The sequence below is a fragment of the Amblyomma maculatum genome, chromosome 1, assembly GCF_055883805.1.
Source record: "Amblyomma maculatum isolate TAMU_Amacu chromosome 1, ASM5588380v1, whole genome shotgun sequence".
In the NCBI taxonomy this organism is placed as follows: domain Eukaryota; kingdom Metazoa; phylum Arthropoda; class Arachnida; order Ixodida; family Ixodidae; genus Amblyomma; species Amblyomma maculatum.
Genome location: NC_139344.1, coordinates 12684096 through 12700180, shown reverse-complemented (window position 1 = coordinate 12700180; position 16085 = coordinate 12684096). Strand labels below are relative to the sequence as shown.

The 16085-nt window shown below is 47.6% G+C and overlaps 1 protein-coding gene across 2 annotated transcripts in view; it reads right to left on the bottom strand.

Annotated features, from left to right (window-relative positions):
• Window positions 1-241: 241 nt before the first annotated feature.
• LOC146201781 (uncharacterized) overlaps window positions 242-16085 on the bottom strand; it is a 95686-nt gene continuing 79842 nt past the window's right edge. For both annotated transcript variants that reach the window (XM_084583407.1, XM_084583400.1), the window contains one exon: window positions 242-325. In XM_084583407.1, coding sequence (XP_084439533.1) covers window positions 315-325 — 11 coding nt within the window. In that variant the 3' untranslated portion in view covers window positions 242-314. The remainder of the gene's footprint in view (window positions 326-16085) is intronic.

The following is a 16085-nucleotide window of genomic DNA, read 5'->3' as shown; positions in this document are numbered from 1 at the left end:
AAAAATGGGCTAGCACGGTCAGACTAAGGTCACATAGCATAACCTTGACGGTTGCTAAGCTTCACTTAAATATTTCCACTATAAAATCATTGGCCATGAAGCACTTTTCTCCAGCTTGGCAAATATTCTGCATAATCAAAAACCACAGCCGCATCGCTCTTCCCATGGGGTACGTACGTGCTTCCCAAAAGAGCATGTGCACAATTGCTGGGATAACAAAGGTGGGATGATTGAAAGCAAGTCAACAGAAGTGAGCTTTATTCTGTACAGGTGGGCATCAGGTACGCAGGGTTCAGTGCCAAGATTCATCAGCCTTAGCGGCCTCCTGCAGGCAGAAAAGAGAAAAATATGTCACAACATCCTAAAACAGTTATTAGCATTACCCAGCAATGCCATAGCTGAATACAAAACAAAAATAAAAACAGGAACTGGCTGATTGGGTGAGCATATTATCTTCAACTAAACGCAGCGGCTACCACCAGGATCAAACCTATAAATAGGGGTTGCACTTTTAGGTTTAAACCGAAAAACATCGATAAAGGTATGCCGAAAGCATTTTAAAAGGTTCGGTTTAAACCGAAGAAGGTCAGTACCTTTTCATCCACTCCGCCCACTCTCGATGGGGGAGAAGATTACAACAGTGTTCAATCCAGGGGCATGATGTGAGACAGTGGGATCGTTGGTTTAAGTATAGCGGTTGAGGGTTTTGAGGCATTGTTCATGGCCTCATGAATGGGGAAAGAATGGCAGCCCTGCTTCCCAACCCTCATAAACGTATCAAGCATCCAAGGAGGGGCACCTGCGGCAAGGCAGGTACTTCGAGGGGCGGAGGACAGACCAGAGCATTTGCAGCGCAAGTGCTTCAAGGAAATCGCGAAGACCAAAGCCCGCCAGTTCCTTGCCACGTGACACTTCTCGGACACAAGCCGAGAGAAGCGCATTTGTTTTTAAGTGATTTGGTCTATGCAAAAATTTGATTGTAATAAATATTTCAGTCACTCCTTTGTCTAACGTGTGAATTCGTTTTACATATGCGTTTTGTCATAACGCAAATTTTCATCATGGCAATATCATTTTCCTCCAGGAACTTAGCTGTATATATGACCAACTGTACATTAAATAAAAGTGCATAAAACAACATGCAAGGAAAAAAAGCCAAAATGAACACTACGTCACTTTTAACCGTCAACTGACGCCTCTATCACCGCAAAAATCCGATATCACCAAAAAAAGCCGATATTTCTTCAGCAGAAAATAATATTAACCGATAAAAACCGGAAGTTGTGTTCGCATACAAACACCGACAAATGTCAGCCGAATTCTCTGAAAATAAAAACCGAAAACTCCAACCGCTACCTATAAACTGAGCAGAATGCCATAGCCACCATGATGAGTATCTCGTTCATAGCCAAAAGTTAAAAGGCCATTTAGTAAAACTATAAAACGTTTCTAAGCTAGCTTCATTAATATCCAAAATATTGGCAATCAAAAATAGTGCTCCTCCTCTCCTTTCTCAACCCCTATTTGCCCAGTGAGAAGGCGAGCTCCAGTTTACGTCAATAGGAATTGTTTCAGGCTCCCTCCCCTGTGGATTGGCACTCCGGTTTTCATTGAGTAGGGCCCATCAGACACAATTTATAGTTCAGTTGAAAGATGATTAGGAGGTCAAGAATTGAACAATTACCAACCCCTGCAAACGTCGTCAAGCGCCACACAGCAGTCAACAAGCTGGCAGAACAATTGTTGCTCTCCTGCAAATTGTATGTTGTCAAATGGGCGCTGTTCAACTGTTTAACATGACCTTAGCAGGTATATATTGTGGGAAGCCTTCCCCTCCTGGCTACGCCACAGCGAGAAGCGAGAGGCCTCTCAAGATCATGCGGCCAGCCTTCTGCCCCCCTCTCGTCTACTCTGGCGGCGGCACGCGTTGGGTGCGGCAGAGTGAGCAAGCATGTGTGCACCAGGGAGCGAGTGCGGACTGGACAAGAGGGCGGACACGTCTACAGCTCTACGCACTGAGGCGACTCCCTCTATGCAGCCTGTTGCATGATCGAGCATGGCAGAGGAAGATCGACGGAGAGCCCCTCCAATAAACAGTTGGCCCCTATGTTCCTTCATTGGGACCACCAGTGTGGTCTGAGCTAGAGGAGTGGCGTTCGGCTCGAGAGCCAAGCCGCAGCCCCATGGAGAACTACCGTGCAACACAGAAAGCCACTCGCAAATGCATTTACCGGAGCTTGCCAGTAACTAGACAGAGAGCACTGTGGCAGCTGGCCATAAATTGAAATGGAGGCAGTCTTCGGCTGGTGCAGAGATCCCAAACCACTTCAAGGCAATGTGTTTTGGCATGTATGGAAAACTGGGCGAGTTGGATTGGATTCATCTTAAAGCAGCACGAAAACACAGTGTAAGATGTTTTGGCATACTGCCGGTTATTCTGGTTAAATGAATCTCTCTAGCATTCTTGACATGAGATTATTGAAAATGAAGAAACATAATTATTACTCTTAGAAAATGCAAAACAAAAAGTTGGTTGGTTGGTTTGTGGGGCTTAACGTCCCAAAGAGACTCAGGCTATGAGAGACGCCGTAGTGGAGGACTCCGGAAATTTCAACCACCTGGGGTTAACGTGCACTGACATCGCACAACACACAGGCGCCTTGCTTTTCGCCTCCACCGAAAAGCGGCCGCCGAGGCCGGGATTCAATCCCGCGTCTTTGGGAACAGTAGTCGAGCGCAGTAACCACTGCACCACCCCGGCGGGGCGCAAAACAAAAAGAGTGAACGAAAGCGCTTCACTAGTTCAGTGCTGAGATATTTAGCAAAGAGAACACAAAGGCATGCAATCACAAGAGAACAAACGCCAACTTCCAATTGAATTTTGCGACAAGGAGAGTTTTTCCTAAATTCAAGATGCACCAGTTCTGTTTTGCCATCTTGCCATAGGCAGAAAATGGGCTGGCTTCATTTGGCACGGTTGGCACATTTGGTTGATTTTATGCTCATGAATGCTGACCTGCAAAAATGGCGGTGTCACACGTTCATGGAACGAAGAAAGGTATTGTACTGGGTTTTATTGCCGCATAAGCAACTCAGGCTATCATGTGCCAGGAACAAGGTTTGTTTTTATATTGTGGATAAGGACTGGTCATATATATATTGTGAAAGAAGGCCAGGTCCAGACGGCAAGGTCGTGAAGGCAAGGCAAGGTATGCCGTGTCAGCGTTTAATCTGATGGAGAAAACCCAAGCGAGCGCCGGAGCCGGCGCCGCGGAACGATGATGATGGTATGTACAAGAGGAAGATCATGATATGTACAAATGAAAGAAGATCCGTGGAGGGCTCACACAATCTGCCCGGGGGGTCGGAAGCGGCCAGCCTGGCCGCTCCTAACCAACCGATGTACCGCGGCGCACAAACGGCTTCAAGCGAGATACATGAAAAATTTCAGTTCCACGGTGGCGTCGGTCAGCTGGGGGATCAACAGGTGTGACTTGGTAGTTTACTGGGGAAGTCTGGTTGATTACCTTGTAGGGACCAAGATAGCGGTGCTGAAATTTATCACTAAGGCCAGGGGTGCACAGTGGTGTATAAAGCAGTACTTCGTCACCAGGACGAAAAGAGACCACACGATGCTTCGAATCGTAGCGACTCTTGCGGTCTTGCTGGCACGCTTCTGTGTTGAGGCGGGCAAGATGACGGCATCTGGCCACATGGGATAAGAACTGGGCTGGTAATGATGAGGAGTAGTCTGGCGTAGAGAAGAAGGAAGTGTCGAGGATTGTAGTGGGAGGGCGGCCGAAAACGAGGAAAAATGGGGAGTAACCGGTAGTCCGCTGTACTGCAGTATTATAGGCGAATGTGACGAATGGTAGAACAGTATCCCAATTTCGATGATCCGGTGTGATGTACATGGATAGCATATCCGATAGGGTGCGGTGAAATCGCTCAGTCAGACCGTTAGTCTGGGGATGGTAGCTTGAGGTTGTCCTATGGAGGGTGGATGACGCACGAAGAACTTCGGATACGACTGTCGATAAGAAGGCCGTCCCGCGGTCACTTAGAAGCACCCGAGAAGTGCCATGACGCAATACAATTGACCGCAAAAAGAAATTAGCTACCTCTTCAGCGGAACCAGTCGGTACAGGGGCCGTCTCAACATAGCGTGTAAGGTGGTCGACAGCTGTTATAATCCAATGGTTACCCCCATTGGAGAGAGGTAGGGAACCATATAAGTCGATGCCGACAACGTCGAATGGTGTGGCGGGACAGGAAAGGGGCTGTAGGAGACCAGCGGGGGAAGAAGTCGGCCGCTTGCGACGTTGGCACAGGTAGCAGGAAGCAATGTATTTAGCTACGGTGGTAGACAGGCCAGACCAAAAGAATCATCTTTTCACGCGGTCGTATGTTTTGTTAAAACCAAGGTGACCTGCAGTAGCGTCATCGTGGAAAGCCGCTAGTATACACGGGCGAAGCACACGTGGTACGACTGGGAGCCAGAGAGTTCCATCAGGATAATACACATAGTGGCGTAGTATGCCATCTTCAAGCTTGAAATTGCGAAGCTGTAAGCGAAGCCTAGCATTGGGTGGGCTCGAAGCGCCGATAAGGCGGTCGATGATGGGCCGACAGTAGGCATCAGCTAATTGCTGTGAGCGGAGAGCGTGCTTGTTCTGAGAGTCGTCAAAAGAAACTGCAGTGATATGCGTCGGTGGATGCGATGATCGGCTGTGGTCAGAGGTGGAAATGCATTGTGAAGAAAAACAGCAGGCTGATTCCGAAACTGAGCAGCGAGAAAGAGCATCGGCGCCTTGGTGTTGGCGGCCCGATTTATAAACGACGTCGAAATGGTATTCTTGCAGGCATAGAATCCAACGGCCAAGTCTGCCTGTCAAATTTTTCAGTGAAGATAACCAGCAAAGAGCATGGTGATCGGTCGCAACTGTGAAATGCCGACCATATAGGTAAGGGCGAAACTTTTGAACAGCCCAGACAACGGCGAGACATTCCTGCTCGGTAATGGTGTAGTTTTTCTCAGCTGCAGTCATGGTCCAACTGGCGAAGGCAATGACTTTCTCACGTGAAGTTGCATCGCGCTGCAGAAGTACAGCGCCAAGACCGTGACCACTGGCATCAGTGTGTAGGATGGTAGGAGCGCTATTGCTGAAGTGGCCAAGAACTGGATCTGATGTGAGGGCGTGCTTTAGGTCGTTAAAAGCAGTGTTGCACTGTTCAGTCTACACGAAAGGGCTGCGCGCTTTAAGTGGTTCATGAAGTGGCGCAGCAATAGTTGCAAAATGTCTTATAAATCGCCGGAAATAGGACGCCAGGCCGAGGAAACTGCGCAAATCTGTAGTCCGTTGCGGACGAGGAAAGTTCAAGACCGCGGTTAATTTTTCAGGGTCTGGGCGAATGCCGTCATGGCTAACCAGATGTCCTAATATTTTAATTTCCTTCTCTGCAAAGTGGCACTTCTTGGTGTTGAGCTGAAGGCCCGCTGAAGCAAGACACGTGAGGACTTCATTCAGGCGCGTGAGATGGTCGGTAAAAGTTGACGAAAAGATAACAATGTCATCCAAGTAAGATAAACAGGTTCTCCATTTGAGGCCACGAAGTACAGTATCGATCATTCTTTCAAATGTTGCAGGTGCATTACAAAGGCTGAAGGGCATAACATTAAACTCGTAAAGTCCGTCGGGAGTTGCGAAAACAGTTTTTTCTTTGTCGTCCTCATGCATAGGTGTTTGCCAATAACCTGAGCGGAGGTCCAAGGTCGAGAAATATTCGGCACCTTGGAGAGAGTGGCATCATCAATACGCGGCATCGGGTAGACGTCTTTGCGGGTAATTTTGTTGAGTGCGCGATAATCAACACAAAATCGTACCGATCTGTCCTTTTTTTTAACTAATACTACTGGGGAGGACCATGGGCTTGTTGATGGACGAATAGTATCGCGATGGAGCATGTCATTGACATTTTCTTCAATTAATTTTCGTTCCGAGAGAGAAACCCGATAAGGTCGTCGGCGTACAATTGAGTTACCTTCGGTAAGGATACGGTGATGTGCAACACTAGTCCGTCCCAGTGGTGGGGAAGTGGCATCAAAAATGGCTTGGTGGGCTTGAAGCAATTGCAGCAATTCTTGACGTTGGTGTGGCATGAGGTTCGGATTGATTGTCTTCGACAGCATGGAAAGAGAGACTTGCGATGAATCACATTGCGGAGGTAGCGGGGCAGTGAGCACCATCATGGATATAGGGTGAGCATCCACTATGCATGGCAGGGAAGTTCCTTTAGTCAGCACGAGGGATTCACGGGAAGTGTTCGTGGCAGCTACTATTGCTGAGCTGCTGCGGAATCATACAAGACTTGATAGGAAGGCGATTCCACGTGCAAGATGACGCTGAGATGGTGCGATGAGTACATCCCCGTCACTGATGTGTTTGGAAACAACGGTAATAACTGTTTCGCACTGTGGAGGCAATACAGTATCAGCTGCGGCAATGAGGAAATGACGCCGTGCAGAAATGTCAGATGAAAAATCACTGTTTGTCATATGGATGACACGGTCGCCACAAGAAATTAACGCTAAAGTGGTTGACAAAAAATCCCATCCAAAAATCATCAAATGCGGACACGGTGAAACCACAGCAAACTGCACATGGTGGCGGACGCCGTCTATAACAACTCGAACTGTACACTTTGCTGAAGGGTGCAGAGGGACGCCATTTGCTCCACGAAGTTCAGGTCCATCATATGGTGTCGTTACTTTCCGCAAACGGTGGCACAAATCAGCATGAATAACAGAAAGTGCAGCTCCTGTGTCAATCAAAGCTTCGACCGGTAATCCTTCAGCTAAAACGGAAATCATATTATACGGGCGATGAGGAGGGCTTTTTGTAAGTTCGCAAAGTGCAGTTTCTCCTCCGGAAACTGCATCACTTAGTTTTCCGAATTACGGACAGGAACAGTTGTTGCTGGTCGAAGTGGCGAAATACAGCGGCGGTATGGGGAAGGGGACCAGCATCGGGATACATGAGCCCCACTTGGTTCAGACGAGGATACCGGTGGTGGAGAGAATCGACGAGGTTGGCTGGGAATTGGTCGTCGCTGATAATATGCAGGTATGTCACTTTCGAAGGCGTCATAACCACGTCGCTCATTCTGAATGCGTCGGCGACAAAAGCGAGATATATGTCCTCGAATTCCACAATAATAGCACACTGGGCAAGGAGGGGCGCCAAGGTGCGTAATAGGGTGGCGTCGGTTGAGCCGTCGTCATGGCGTTGATGTGGTTGTAGGGTGGTGCTTGGGGTGGGGGAACAAAAGGAGGAGGGGATGCAGCGACGTGAGCGTAAGTCGGTGCTGGGCAAGGTGCAGGAGGATCAGGTGTGACAGGGTGGTTGATAGTGGCCAACTCTACTTTATTGATGTGGCGGAGTCCGGCGTCGTTAGAAGGAGGAGACGAATGATCGCACCCGTGCCGGCAGAAAGGGCTGAGGGCTTGGAGCTCCTCGCGGATTATCGCTCGAATCATGGCTCGTAGATCGAGGTCAGTAGAGGTTGGGGCAGTAGTGAAGCTGGGCTGCAATCAGGAGGACTGTAGCTGGTCAAGGCGTTGGCAGGTCGTTATAATGGAATCAACACTTGATGGATTTTGGGCAACTAGGGTGTTATAAGCCATTGAATTGATTCCCTTCAAGACATGGTGTACACGTTAGATTCCGGCATAGTGGGACTGATACGCCGACAGAGTGCCAGCACGGCCTCTATGTATGACGCATAGGACTCATCGGGACCTTGACGGCGGGTAGCGAGCTTGTTCCTTGCGATCTCCGTCCGAACAGCTGGGTCGGCACAGTACTGTCGGAACTGCTGCTTGAAGGTGGGCCAGTTTGTGGTGTGGGGCTCGCGGTTAAGGCGGGGGTCCCACGGTGGCCATCTTGGAATTAGTTCAAATTCTGCCACCAGGCTACGCCACTGATTCAGGACTGAGAAAGTGCCTATCGGCCTTGCCCCCAGTTGACCGAGGGACCCAACCGTTGCTTTGTAGAGAAGCTTTCTTTTGTTGGGGGGTGGGTTTTCAAAGCCCCATTCTTCTCCCCGCCGTGCGCAGGGGGAAGCGTTCACCTGTTCTTAGCTTGACTACTGCGGATAGCAGGACTGCGGGGTGCTAGCTTGCCTTACCACGGCTGAACTTGAGCGGCGACGCGGACCGCCGCCGCTCGATTCGGCCATGACCGAATGTGCGTAACGTAAATGAAAAGTACCACCTCGTTTTGTTCACTGTTCTGGATAGAGTGGAAGCTTGAGCGAGTTGATGATACATCGTCGACATATGTTCACGATAGCTCAAGTGTATATACCAAAAATGGAAAGGTGCGATATGATGGAAGATATTTATGTGGCCCTTGTATACTATACTTTGACTCACAAGAGATTTGCACCACTGCTAAAGGCAGGGGCTCCCTGGCCCATTCAAATGCGCACTGTAATAGGTAATTGTGCTCCGACGCACCCCTCGAATCGGCAAGGGCGACAGTGGGAGCACAATTGCCTATTATAGGTGGTGTGGATAGTGGTTATTCAAACAAAAGGAAGGAAAAGAGTGCTGCCGGCCGCTTCAACTGCTATCTAAAATCTGAAGCACCCAAGCTGCAGCCGGCGGGAAAGAAAAATGATGGGGAGAGGAAAGCGAGGGGAAGTGCAGAGGGGAGCTATAACAAGAAATTACAGGGGGGCTTTGTACATTAGTTACAAAGTACAAAAAAAAAAAGAAAACGCGTTTGCCTCGCTCGCGCGCAAGTGTCCAAGTGCTCTTGGTCCATGGCGCCCCGGCCTTTCGCAGTACTAAAAACATTTTGTGAGACGAAGTATACATCTTTGGTGGTTTCGTCATGAACTCTGGCTGAAATCGACACCTGTATTGTATTTCCTTTGATACCCATCTTTTGAGCTGTTATCACTTTTGAAGTTATAGCATTTATAGTAGGATATTCTTGCGAGCTCTCTGGTGCAGAACTACTTTTATCAAACGTTATTGCACATAATAAAATTGCAATAAAGTCAGTTTCAATCAACAGTATACATTTTCTTTTTTTTTTAGTTCGGGCTTTTCTAACCATAGAAACTGACGTTGGTAACCTAATGAGCTGAGAAAAGGGCGATGGCCAATTACATTTTACCTTAGAGAGGAGAGTCGGCGTTGCGAAATAGGTGTGAAATACCTACCAAAAGGGTAAGCACCACGCAGCTGCCGCAATGCATTCAGGCTAAATTTTGGGGGAAATGAATTGGAGAGGTGAGGGTAGCAGACAGTTATGAGGAAACGTCGCCAGTAGAAGCGGGTTAGTTTCGCAAGCGCGTTAGACCGCTCCTTCTCGACCCTTCCCCTTTGAATCTCCTCTGTACTCTTCACTGGTTAGATGTACGTCTTTGCTGCATTGCGAATCCAGTGTACTTTCTATATATTTATTTACTTATTTATTTATTCACTACCAGCATCACCTGCTTTCATAACAAGCATAGAACGGCAATCACTCGCGCTAACCACGGTAAAATGCATAACAGGCTGCCACTGAGGCATTCTTTGGAGTCAGAGGATTCGTTTCTGTCGTTGTATGTGCAACAAAAGAATGCAAGACGAACTTCGGTTACTTACTGCCCCTAGAATTTGTCCGGACATGTACTTCCTCGCGCTGCCCTGATGTGGCCATTTGGCGTGCTGAACAGCTTTCTTTTTCTTTTTTTTTTTTAGAGCCCAGCTCTTTGGCGCCCGTTCCAGCGTTTCGCGTCGCCGTCTGCGTTGTCCCTCGTAACCAGCTCCGCAGCCAGGGCAGCGCACGCTCCTGCCACCATTCGCCGCTGCGTGTCCCCCCCCCCCCTCCCCTCCCCCTACCTTTTTCCTTTGGGGCGGCGACGGTGTTTTCCGGCGTAAGTGGATCGCGGTGCATACATCCTAAGCCGAAACGCAGAGCCATGTTGACTTGACTCGCTAGCGGCGTCAGCGGCATCAGTCAGTCGCTGCTATCTCTTCGCTGCGCAACGCTCCTACAGGTCCATACGCTGCCTTACGCGAACTCCTGATCCACAAAGCTTCCTTCATGACAGTCAAGAACTGTTAGTGGAGTGTTTCTTGAAGAAATACGTGTGAAAAATAAAATAAAAAAGTTGTCTGTAACTGTACATACATGATTGCTCGAAATCTTTGCCTCAATCTACCGAAAAGCTGGAACAGCCAATGAGATACGCTCAAATTTCGCATTAGGAAGTAACGTAATCGTCGGTAATTTTTCTGTTGTAATAAAAGTAGAAAAAAAACAACGCGCGCGCTGATATATGTGGGTGTGCGTACTTTCCTTTTCATAACGCGCTGACCGCTTTCTTTTTTCCCTGGTGGGGGTGGGGGGGGTGGAGGCATTTCCATTGAAACACACGAGGCTATATAGTGTTGACGGTAAGCTAACCGCCCCTCCCCCTCCCCCATTTTTGTTTTTATTTAGAATAGCAGCTTGGGCGTGTTGCTTATGCATCTTGAGGTGACAGCGCGGAACGTGGACGGGAGCACAAGGTCAGAAGACGACACAACGAATAGATTGATGTTTTAGATTGAGCTCCTTGTGCTATATACAGCAACATGAGCAGGTGGGCTGAAGGCAAATGCACCAGCGCTGGTAGTAAGCGTAGATTGGTAATGGTACTCCAGCTACAATAACTACCGCGAGCTCTAGTTTCAAGTCAGTCTGCACTCTTGTTGCGACATTTTTAGCTATAAGGTGCGTTGAGAAAGCGGACTGCCATACTAGCAGCACTTGAGAGCGTGAGTGCAACATGATATTTCTGAAATATATTCAAAATATATGTAATGCCTCCCTGAGGGGTAATGTAAATAAAATAAATAAATAAACATATTCTGAGCAATGAGACGACCAGAAAAGTGAGACATCACGAGCAGTTATCTAAATATGCGCCGCTTTGCAACTAGCACATGTGTTTCTTGACAATGATTTCATAATTTGAAATTTACCAGCCCCGGAATTCTGTTTACATGTCTGGGGATCGTACAATAAGATACCCTTGTTGATTCATCTGCGGTTCCAATGAAGAAGGAGGGGGGGGGAATCGTTCCATTTAGACAAGTACTGGCGAACCTACACCGTTTGCAAACATTGTCCCCACGAATGTGTGAAGGGTTTGTTTCATCATTGATGGAAAAAAGAAAAACAGCCCGAGGAAACAGTACGGAAAATCGAAGAACTGACAAACATGGCTGTCAATCCTCACATTCCTTCTGTAACTGCCATAAATAAAGCGGGTACTCCAAAGCATTTTCCATGCACCGCAACGTCAACGCCGCCGTCACGGCAGGCGTCGCAAAAGGGGAATGCAACTGCATGTTCGTGGTGCTGGCTCGCTCACCCTCTCGCGCGGACTGAGAAAATTTGAAAACCGTGAAGAAAACTATTCTGTGAAGAAAAGAAGCAGGGGGAGCTAAGTGGACTTCAGGACGAGAAGAACGGAGTAGGGGACAGCCGCGTGGTCCCAACCCCTCGCTAGTTTTCGACGCGTGTAGCACGCGCCAGATATCTGCCAGGGACAGATCACAGCATCAGCAGAGCTCGCGATGCACGCAGGCGCTGCGCGCATGCGCAGACCGGCTTTGGCTGATGCGTGCGACGACGTTAGCGCGGCAGTGCATGACGCATGTGTGTTTGGAGTCGGGGCTTATGTATTCCAGTAGTTCCCTTCACCCCACGCCACTTCTACCCCCAACATGACGCAATTTTGGATGTACTTTGGGGAAGTGGTATGCCTTTATACTTTCTTCAATCGCCACACTGAGAGAAAAATCTTGACGAATGCTAAGCAGCACAGGCATCGGAATGTGTTCATTTTCATGTTAGACAAAACATTTTCTCAGTGCATGCCCAGATTATTGTGGTCAATTTTGGTCAATCTAGTCTGAATTTACTAGCTTTTGTAGGCTTACAAAAAGCGGCTGTGAGCTTTAGGCACACTGTCTCTCTGCAATAATGTTTCTTGGGCTAGTTGGTGGAGTTTGCTCATTTTGACAAAGCGCAAAAAAGAGGCAGGGATGGTCAAGAGACATGGGACAAAGCGCTTTGCCTGTCCCTCGTGCCTGTATATTTTTAGCCCTTGTCCAAAATGACCAGTCCCTGTCCTTCTCTCTTCCTCTATCATGAGATCAATCATGGTGGCAATTCGTTGACCTGACCCCAATGTTTTGTTGTTTCACTATGCCATGCAGCGTTTCAGCAGGATTAGAGTTGAACAATGGCAGAGCTGGTTCAGGGCCACTTGTTGCACCTAACCCTTATCCTCCTGCTTTTTTTGTCCACACAAGAACTTTTTAGAATGACTTTCCAATCAGTCGGCTGAAGTATGCTCGTGAACGCTCAAGATGCAAGTTGATAGACCCTTGAAGCAATTTCTCTAAACCAAGAATATGGCAGGTGCTGCGAATATTTATGCAGTTTCTTCTGCGGCGATGCTGTTTCAAGTCATTTTGTTTTTTGAACATTATGTTTCCATTCCCTCCCATTTATTTCCGATTTTATCATTGCAAAGGAGTGGAAATTTGCCTTCCTATCACTAAAAAAAAAAAGTAGTCTGCAAGGCGTGGTCGCCATTTGTTATATGTGCACAGCAAAAATGGGTGATGTTCGCTACACGTGGGAACGAAGCTATAGCGATAACTGAACGCGGTCAACTGTGGGTTTCACCGCAGTCTCGACATATAGCTGTCTACATCGAATTGACGTGGTATGTTTATCAAAAATCATTTCGAAACGGATTGAACAGGTTCAGCCCAGTTCGTGAATGTGCCTTCGTGCAAGTCTCAGGCTCCTATCTCCTGGGGGAAGCAACAACTGCTGCCTTGGTAGATCTTGCCACGTGTCTTCTGCGTGTTTGCTTGGAATTGCTTTCGCACTCCTAGCTGTGCTACTACGCTTATATTTCTGAATCTTTTTGAGTAAGACCACGTGGCTCCTTGATGCTAAGCAGTAAGGATTACAACTAGCGTTAGTCTTTGGTTTTATTTTCTTTTACTGCTTTGCATGTTTGTTATCGGAAATGCTTTCAGTAAAAAAAGAAAAATGCCGCTGGTGACCTCGACGTCAAAACTGCGCGCCGAATCAGGCTGTCATGTGATTTCCGCTCCAAACATCGTCGCATATTTCATTTCGGTGGTGTCAATCGACACTCAGCCATTCGGAGGCAATTCTGAGCCTCCTCTACTTACTTTACTAAAACTAACTGACGTGTTCGAAGGTGTGACGAAAACGATGTCCTATGTCAAAATCAAACGCGACGTTTATTTACTCTTTTTTTTCGGTACAAAACCGAAATGAGGTGCAAGAAACACCCAAAAAGCTTGGAATTTCACCGCGATGACTAATCGGGGATGACCATGTGCGCTCGTAAAGGGAGGCTGTCATTGTGCTAATAAATACGTTCGATTTTTTTCATTGCGGCAGTCTAAAAACTGGCGATGTGCGTGTGCCGCGATGGATAACAGTACTCTGTTCTGCACGACCACCCGATACAGACACGCGCTTCATTCCGTCAACCCACCACATGCACTAAATGTCCGCGAAAGCGTTTACGGTGCATTGCATAATAATAATAATAATAATAATGATAATAATATTAAAACAGACCCCTGGCCTTGAAACATGAATCCACGGCTTCGAGGCTTACTATTTTGAGCATAGTGTAGACGCACAGAGAAGTAGAGTGTGCCGGCTGCGCACGCGTATTAGCCCTACTTGGCCCCACTAATGCCACTGCGTGTGCGCCGAAGGAATCCGGTAATTCGGTTTACATGTAGGCAAGCACTTTTCTCTTGTCACAGTGAAATGCGCCCAGCTGCCCTCTCGGTGTCACTTTGTTTATGTTACGCTGTCTGCAGTTGAAACTTCTCTCTTTCCACGCAGCGCAGTGCGGTCAACTGTCCCACCTTTGCAAAGATGTCCATACACGCTTCGTAAGTGACCAAATACAATTAGACAGACGTACAACGGCTGTCACGTTTCATTATCGTTTCATTACGATGATTATCAGTGATGACGTTTGGTTTTTGATTATCTATGAGCACATATTTGTAATGTTTATAAGCATGAAAAGCACTGAACCAAAACAGTGTACATTCTCATTTCAGCTAACGCTCGACATTCGGTTCAGCAGCGTCGAATTCCTTCGTTTCTTTTTTTTTTTTTTCATCTGTACTCCGTATGCGACGTCGTCCTTTTGCAGTTGTATTTCTTGTAGCAGCTGCGAAGCTACATTCAAAACGGTGCTTTCCGAGAGGACAGCTGCACCTAAGCACACGTGTGCCACTGAAAGCTCTAGGGAACAGAGCACGCACCAACGAAGATGTGAAGGAGACAACCACTCGATACCGCCAGACAAAACTATTTCTTTTGGTCTACTGTCCTATTCCTTTTTCGACCAATATTTGAGTCGCATGACGCACATAGCATCTAAACGGTGGATCATACGCGTGGTACGCCAGCTGGCGTATCGTGATGTCACGTGCGAGCATTTTGCCAGCACACCATGCAGCATAACGTGGCGATATCCGTAGCACTCGCTGTCAAACACATGTCTAGATTTTGCGAGAAATACCACTGGACCAACTGCACGCACGGATGAAGAACCTCGTCCAAGCAACCTGCAATCTGTCAAGGCATGTCTTAATTTTGATAAATTTGCACTTTTGTCGCCAGCCGAAAAGCAAGCCCGATACATGTAAATTTACCGGAAGATTCTGCGCATTCTGTTTGGTTTTTGCTAGCCGTGTCACTTGCTATTCGAGCCTGAAGCACCTGGCGAAATACGAATGCGTGAGGGAAAAAGTGCAGGGCCAGAAGCATATTCAGAAAAGCACAAAATAGCGCAAAGCCCCTCAGCGATTGGGCGTGAAGGTTAGCGGCTTAGCACTGCAGGCGAGCGTCCACTGTTCGCACACAATGCAGGGGTGCAAAGGGTGATGCGGTGACCATGTGCAGGTTCTTCGTGCGAGCGAATAGCCCCCGCATAAACCAGTGTATGCACGCAAAACATGTGCACGCACGCAGTGTGCGTGTCATGTCTTGTCACCTAACAAAAACTTTCACTACGCGGTCCTTCCCTAATGAACTGTTTGTGTTTCCACTTTGAGTAGATGCGTCTCCTTGTGCTAAGAACCAGTGGTGTCTCGCACCACGTTGTCAATCGAGTGGTGCCTCCAGGTATCCATTCATTCCTTTCACTCCACTGACACTCTCTGCTTTCCTCTAGATCATGAATTGTAGCCTCTGCATTAGATGAGATAGTTGTCGAAATTCTTCCTCTATGGAATGTTTGAAACCGGATCTGCTGCAGAAAGAAGTTGTTTCGACAGGCAATGAATTTTTGAAAAGTGTGACACTCACCTCACAAACAGCAATGCAAATAGCAACAAGCAAAACACTTCACAGCACAAAAGTAGTATAGGTGGGTTGCAGAAACCTAGAAGTCAGCAGAGCAAAACCCCTTCACCATGGCAGCCAAACCTGTTTTGAGGGCAGAAGTTGGGTGCAGCGCAGAATACTTCTATGTCCAGCCTGATGTCATGCGCAAACGTGTTGAGCAGAATTCCTTCACTATTGAGAGCCTGGAGGAGGTAGGGGCAGGGGAGGTGTTATGAATGGCACTCACAAACGGAGGGGTTCTTAATCCCATAATTGCGACAAGAAGAGGGGTGCAGGAAATGGACGTGGCCATCATTGCCACAATAGACGTCTCCTGCACTGCACCTGATTTCTGCCCCCAAAACAGGTTTGGCCGCCATGGTGAAGGGGTTTTTGCACTGCAGAGAAGCTGACTTCTAGGTTTCTTGACTAGCTTCAATACTTTGAAGGAGTGTAGTCACGCGCGCCTCTCCTGGCAATTGAATGAACTCACACTTTTGCTGCTTTTACCTAGATGGCGCTAGCAGTAAAAAACCTTTAATGACCGAATACAGGTGCAAATACTAATTATCACCATGGTTAGTGCTTCTTATTTTAACTTTATTTTACAGTAATACAATATTTAAAAAA